Source organism: Perna viridis, chromosome 9 (assembly GCF_037379345.1).
Source record: "Perna viridis isolate PV_CMFRI_1.1 ecotype Kerala chromosome 9, ASM3737934v1, whole genome shotgun sequence".
NCBI classification, from domain to species: Eukaryota; Metazoa; Mollusca; class Bivalvia; order Mytilida; family Mytilidae; genus Perna; species Perna viridis.
The window spans coordinates 3,018,581-3,025,728 of NC_142453.1; the positions used below are offsets into that span (position 1 = coordinate 3,018,581).

Genomic DNA, 7,148 nt, shown 5'->3' on the forward strand with positions numbered 1-7,148 from the left:
TAAAGAAAAAACGTCATATGTATAGCGGAAACTGAGATTGCTCATTTACTTTTGTTACTTTGTATGTATGATTTTAGTTACTTTATGTTCTTTGTTGTGTATGTCTGTTTTCCATGTCTGGTCTTTGTCCCTGAATTACATTCGTTTGATTACCGCTATAACATTGGTTCCCTTGATTACTCTTACTACTTCCTTAAGCATAACACAATTGTACTTCTTCTAAAAAGTATTGCAATCCTTTGAAACAAAGAGGGCTAAAATGTGGTAAACAGTAAAGTTTATATAACTCCTTTTGCAGGAAACTGGTACACGTCAATACACTTTGTATGTATGATTTTAGTTACTTTATGTTCTTTGTTGTGTATGTCTTTTTTGTTTTTCATGTCTGGTCTTTGTCCCTGGATTACCGCTATAACATTGGTTCCCTTGATTACTCTTTCAAATTGACATTTACTGATAATATATGTTATTTTGTTTTACTAAATACTTCGTTTTATCTTTTATAACATAACAAAACAGACAAATTTTCTGACTTATACCGTAATAAGGAATCAGTCTACACCTATTTAATTTAGAGTTATACCCCTTACACCACCAAACCAATGTACCAGTAGTAAGCTAATGCATCGATTGTTTATAGACAATCACTAGTGAATATAATTCTAAATTGATCCGATTTGCATTAGAAACAACCTTGCATTAAAAGCTTGTTTTTGGCATCATGTCATTTGCAATTAACAATCCACCAACCATTAGTCATGTTAAGTTATGCGTTTATATTAATCGTCCTTCTTCTACTTTTTTTCAACTTATTGTCAGTGAATGATATGTTATTTTACAAATAATATGACACAAATCGTCCACTTAACCATTAAGTAAGGTAAAGAATAAGACTTTTGAGAAACATATATTGAATATGTTTTATATTGATAATTAATTACACCTTTGTTATTGTACATTGTGTATTCAAATCTTGATAATGCTGCATGTAACTTCTGATTGATTGCTTAGAAAATCACTTCGGAGTATTCAATTCTATTGGCTGATCCTCTCACAATCGGGCTTTGTGGCTGTTGTTGAGTATCGAAGTCGATGTCAAGGTATACTAATCTTTGAACCAACTGTAAGATAATCATGTAAAATGAGTAAATGATTATAAGCAAATAGATAGTTTTTTGTCAACAAACTTAAACTTAAAACAAGTTCGGTTGAAAATGACCATATCTTATAACATATCGAAATGTCAATCGATGTTAAATTTTGTGGTCTTCTGATACAAAAGCTGGGTTTTCAGACGAAATACCTCTTGACATATTTTTTTTTGTCAGGCCAAATCTTTATATAATTGAACAAACATCACTTACTTGTTGTGAATTTTCATCACCAAATCCATTGCCTTAAATAAATATATACCAAAATGTTAAATAATCTGCACACCCTTGATAACTCAAAGCATACATTTAATTTGAATATTTAACGTTTATATAGCAAGGGGAATGCTTGTTGATACAAGTTAAACATCATTAGAAAAAAAATAATAATCAGATTGATTTATCAGTGGAATACATAAAATTCAGAAAAAAAAAAGAAAAAAGGTACGTATAACCCTACACGATTTATTAAAACCCATTGAACGGTTCGGGAGAAGTTGTTGCTGCAAAATTGGTTTTATCTACACCTATCTGTTCAAAAGTATGTTTATTTAGACCAAAATACATTAGAATTGTGCACCACAGTATCAGACACGCCATACCTTTTCTAAAAATAAACCCTGTTAGAAGTTTACTTACTTGAGATATAATATAAAATTGATTGAGCGACTTATATATATGTAAGAGACCTGATCTTGCCCAATAAACACTTGTTAAGTATAGTTTATCTTACACCAATTAAATCATCATTTCCTACCTAATACAATCATGATAAAACGACATGTAACAATCTAATAAAATATATATTATACATGTTTTGTGAAATATGAGAATGTTTGCCGTTTGTATAAAACATGTACCAGCATATGCGAAAACAGCGAACCTATACATTCTGTCTTTATATTTAAAAAAACAAATCAGAGTAAAGCTGGATCATTTAAAGTTAAATGGATTAGAAAAAATATTGAAAATAAATATGATATTATTAAGATAAGAAGAAAAACATATCTGACAGAAAAAAATGATTTAGTTAATACGCTACAAATACAGCATGTATTAGAGTGATAGAAACGTCCTGTAGACTTTAATGGATGTTGGAATCGATGTCTTTTGCAAATGCCGTATACAGCTACGATACGATTACTCATTTTTAGAGCATCTTGCAAGAAGTCCCCCATATTTGCGTTGTCGATATATCAGTGAAAGGATGTCTGAATAAAGGCACCCCCTTCCATTATAGGTTAAGCCTAATGTCATGTTAACAAATATTTTTTATATCTTAAATTAATCGTTTCAGATTTAAACAAAATATATCTAAAATATTTGTTTAACTCTAAAAGTAAAACATTTTTTTTTATTTTCAAAAGGGAAAATTATGTCACTTTAGAGCATATTTTCATTTATTCGAGGTTCGGCATGCGTTTAAGCATATATATAGAAAACATATGTAGTGAGTTAAATTTCTTACACACGTTATAGAAATATTTTGAGAGTGCATTACACGTAGTTTAAATATTACCTTGTACAGGATTATCATTGACATCATTATCATGTCTTTAATGAAATAATTAAAATATACTGCACATAGATTAGCAAACACAATGAAAAGACAATGATGTCCAAGTGTAGAAAGGACTACGACAAGGATAATTTTTAGTTGTTTTACCCGTTTGTCTTGAAAAAGTGGAAACAAAAACATCCAAACGCTTTTGATGTAATTGTAATGAATGTAAAATGATTCTTTTTTTTAAATGTTGCATTCTTATATTAAGGATACATGTATAATACATTTACATATCATTAAGGCAATTATAAAAACAAAACAACCCTTACCTGACTGAAGTCCTGAACTTCATGACTGAAAACACAACCGAGACTGTAAGGCAGAATGATTAGCAAATTTACAGTTCATATCTTGACCTACACTTTGAAATCGATGGTAAAGGAAAACTATTGACCAAACTTTACGACAAACGTGATGACTTTTCATTCAGAATTGTCAACTTTCCTTTCATCTGTTGGAACATCCCTTCGGCTCCTTCGTTAGGAGTGTTCATATCACAACTCATACGTTATGCCAAGCTTGCCGAAACTACGCAGACTTTTTGTATCGCCTTGAACTTTAACAAATAGGCTTCTGGAACAGAGTTATGTTGCTACAAGATTGAAGTCATCACTACAGAAGTTTTATGGTCGTTATCATGAGCTCGTGGATCGTTATGGTGTATCCATCAGCACCATGAAAACTGATTTATTCAACGGGTCATAGTTTTCCTTCCCTCGTTTGTCTACCCCGGACTTGACTTTGTATGAGCAACTCGGCGAGTGTTTCTAGAAAAGCAGAGGACGCTTACCATACCGGTGCACCTGGTCCATGCTCCCAGTTTTTAGTGGAGTCCGAGTTGCTCATTTACTTTTGTTACTTTGTATGTATGATTTTAGTTACTTTATGTTCTTTGTTGTGTATGTCTGTTTTCCATGTCTGGTCTTTGTCCCTGGATTACATTCTTTTGATTACCGCTTTAACCTTGGTTCCCTTGATTACTCTTTTACATTTATTTTTTCTGACAGTAATAAATATGCATAAATATACATATATATTTTTCATGAATTTCAGATCACTCACAAATGATTTATATTATGAATTATGCCACTGAAGTTAAGACTTTGCACACACATATTTATAGTCAAGACCGACAGAAAAAAACTGTGTGTGAAAACATAAAGTGAAACATATCAATTGGCTTTTATAAGACGCAAATGAATGTTGAATATTTTCCTTATACATATATATTAAACGTGGAATTTTGTAATTATGAATATCCTAATACAACAAAAAATACAGGTGTGACCATAGGTGCATGTTCAGGTAAATGACAATGAAGCGTGTCATATAATAATCAATAAACAAACCTCTAAAATAAACAAAATATACGACTGCAGCAACAAAAATGAAACCGGAAGTAATGCAAAAACTGATAATTAGCATGTTTAAATCTTTCCCTGGATACCGTTCTGTATTTTCATCTGAAATAGTAGAATTGGAATACAGATCGTTTCTTGTATACTTCTCACATTTAAAGAATAAAATTTCATATAGATTTATTCATGTGATTCCCGCCCCTTTTCGAATCCAACTTAAATTTTTTTATAATAAGTTTATGTTATATATAACTAAATGTATGTATAAATATAAAAAAGCTGAAACGTTTACGCTGTAAACACGATAATGTGACTACCATTTGTTAAAATCTTGTAGTGTATAACCGTACGTATTATATTATCGACTTTCTCGTACTATATATATACTAATTTAATCTTAAATTCATTGAGAGATAAAAGGTTATACAATAATGAACAAACGATACATCTTAAGTAATGATAATTACAATTCATATTCAATTGAATCTTCCTGCTAGAAAATTGTCCACTCGAGTATTTCACTTGGCACCATATTTTCTTCCTGTTATTAGACTTTTCGATCATTAAAGTATGGTTAGTAACAAATGTTCCGGACCTTCTGATCAAAGTTTTCATGTCAAGTATTATTTCAGTTTCATTTGGCACTGCATCACTTGTTGTTTTGCACATAATCGGAAACTCGGTTCCAACTTTTAATGACGATAGTATCGTCTGATTGACAACAATATCAACATCTGTAAAAAAATGTCATATAATATTAAAAACATTTTGATATAATTCATGATAATGTATTATATACTCAACACAACCATATTAATGGCGAATTATCTTTATATTCATATCATACAAACAACATACATGTAACTACGAACATGCACACTACACATGTTTTATTTAGTGCATTTTTTTATTCATGTTGTTATCGACGAACTTGGTCAAAGTAATGTGTGCATATTGCCTAAGAAATGCAATTCCTTCAGACATTAATTAATGTTAGTTTTTTGCACCCAACTCTCTAACTTCATTAATTTGCTGCCAAATTTTTACATATGCACATATATACCCATGTCTTCAAATTTACGTGTACTAACCAAAAACATAATAGACCATATTCAATGAGGTTTACCTATTGAAATTAAAACAAAGCTTTTTGACATTGAATGGTCGTCTCCAATACATCGATATTCTCCTCTTTTGGCCTCATCAAAATCGGTTATTACAATAGATTTTCCATTGTCTATTTTTCTAATCCAATTAACTTTCTCGTCTTTGTGGTTTGAAAATAATATTTTATCCTTGGGTCCTTTCCATGTAAAAATACTGGATTCGATTGGACAGCTCAAGTTTACACTTTTTCCTATTTGAGCAAACAGAAAGTGATCAGTCCGTATCCCTGCAATGTAAGGATTAGCATTGATATTTAAATCTGGTATAAAGAATTAATGAGCCCTACTTGTACTGAAAAAAAAAACATACACATCATAACAAGTAGAACAGTTTGAAACACATAAGGTGAAGGAGAAATATTTTTTGTGTTTAAATAACAGTTAAAAACAATGCAATCAATATACTCTGCTTATCTTGATCATTATAAACCATTTATTAACCAGATAGCAAATCTTAAAGAGTGAATAATCAAAATATAACCACGATTACTTATATTTTGGGAGGTCATGATAAACAATTGATAGGTTTATTAATCAGAAAGCTTTCCTCCAAAATTCGTAGCTATTTACAAAACTGATTGTAAATTTTCCGATCCGCAGATTTATATTTGGGTTGTGACAAGCTGGCGGAAATATCCGGAAGTAATATTTCCTGATTTATGTCACATATGAATGGTCGAAATTCTATAAACATTTAATAAACCAATACTAACTATGAAATAACGATTGTATATCACATTAATTGAATCGAAGTCTAAACATTTTTTTACCAAACCAATATTGATTTTATGTTGGTACTATGACGTTATTATTAACTTTGATCGGTCCGCAATATCTATTTCAATAATCCAAAATAAAATCAAGTTTTGATAACAAACAAGCTATATTAGAAATTAAATTATTAGGAATATTTCGGTGTTAATAATTGTAAACTGATGTACATGTAAATCGCGTATTTTATATTATTCGTATAATCTGTTAAAAAAAAAGAAACCTTTTTTTTAAATGAATTGATGTTTTCTCACGTGTTACATCCTTAATTAAGAAAATATGTTTGTTTCCGTTGTCCCAGTGACTCAAAGTACATTAATGCCAATATTAATTTTGTATGTATTCGTAAACATGCAAATTACTTGCTATCAATTTCCGAATAACATTCAACACAATTATTCATACAGTATATATTCATCAAGATGATAGAAATATGAGAGAAACAAAAGCTATTTTTTTGTATACGAAAGTATTTGTATTTGAAGAACTTGATGTTTTTTTCCCCTTTTCAATGAGGAGTGTATGCGTTTTTGTTTTTCTTTTTGAACGTCCGTATCATGTATAAGGAAATATTCTAAAACGTTATATGTATTACCTTGCAAACTTATGCAGGTTATGATCCAACATATGTAAGCAACGGCTTTGATCCTCATTGTCAACGATGGCAATGTAATTAATATGACACCATAAACGGGAACTATCGTTAAAAAAGTAAAAAAATTAGAATCGGGAATTTTTTTCGATTCAAACGGCAATTTAAACCAGTCTATTTTTGGCCGGCATTGTATGTTTTTTAATGTAAAACTGGAAAATCCTGTGTATTGATTTGACAGTACTAAAAATCATGCATTCGGTACAAAATGATTAATAAGTTTTTAGTCCTGTTTATTTATTTGAGAGTAAAAAATGTGTTTCATCATTGTATTTGATTCCAAAACTATCTGAGTTTATTTTCTTGTAGATTTTCTTTCAGTGTATTTTATACCTGAAATTAACTTGTCAAATGGTTGCATTCAACCGGATACGTGTTTGTAAATTTCAATATTCGAAGTAAATACGGGCAACTGATACGACATTCCTTAAATATCATTGTCTTTAACAAACGATTCAAATCTATCTTTTGTCGAAACGATAGCAG

General features: G+C 30.2%; 1 protein-coding gene across 2 annotated transcripts; it reads right to left on the reverse strand.

Annotated features, from left to right (window-relative positions):
- Nucleotides 1-937: 937 nt before the first annotated feature.
- On the reverse strand, nucleotides 938-6,733 carry LOC148606120 (uncharacterized). 2 transcript variants are annotated; one of them, XM_088546795.1, is made up of 8 exons: nucleotides 6,606-6,733; nucleotides 5,200-5,466; nucleotides 4,541-4,807; nucleotides 4,065-4,178; nucleotides 2,985-3,009; nucleotides 2,671-2,705; nucleotides 1,365-1,396; nucleotides 938-1,121 (listed from the first exon to the last, which is right to left on the reverse strand). In XM_088546795.1, exons 1-8 carry the CDS (start codon nucleotides 6,661-6,663, stop codon nucleotides 1,008-1,010), a joined length of 912 nt encoding a protein of 303 aa, XP_088402921.1. In that variant the 5' UTR covers nucleotides 6,664-6,733; the 3' UTR covers nucleotides 938-1,007. The 2 variants fall into 2 exon arrangements, with proteins under 2 accessions (XP_088402921.1, XP_088402922.1); XM_088546796.1 differs by lacking the exon at nucleotides 2,671-2,705 and having other exon boundaries at nucleotides 982-1,121; nucleotides 6,606-6,732.
- Nucleotides 6,734-7,148: the final 415 nt, after the last annotated feature.

Coding starts and splice junctions, on each gene's coding strand:
- LOC148606120 (XM_088546795.1), bottom strand. CDS start 6,663: ATGAGGATCAAAGCCGTTGCTTACATATGTTGGATCATAACCTGCATA. Junction 4,179..4,540: donor GATTCAATTGAATATGAATT/GTAATTATCATT, acceptor CTACTATTTCAG/ATGAAAATACAGAACGGTAT. Junction 1,397..2,670: donor CAATGATAATCCTGTACAAG/GTAATATTTAAA, acceptor TATTTATTTAAG/GCAATGGATTTGGTGATGAA.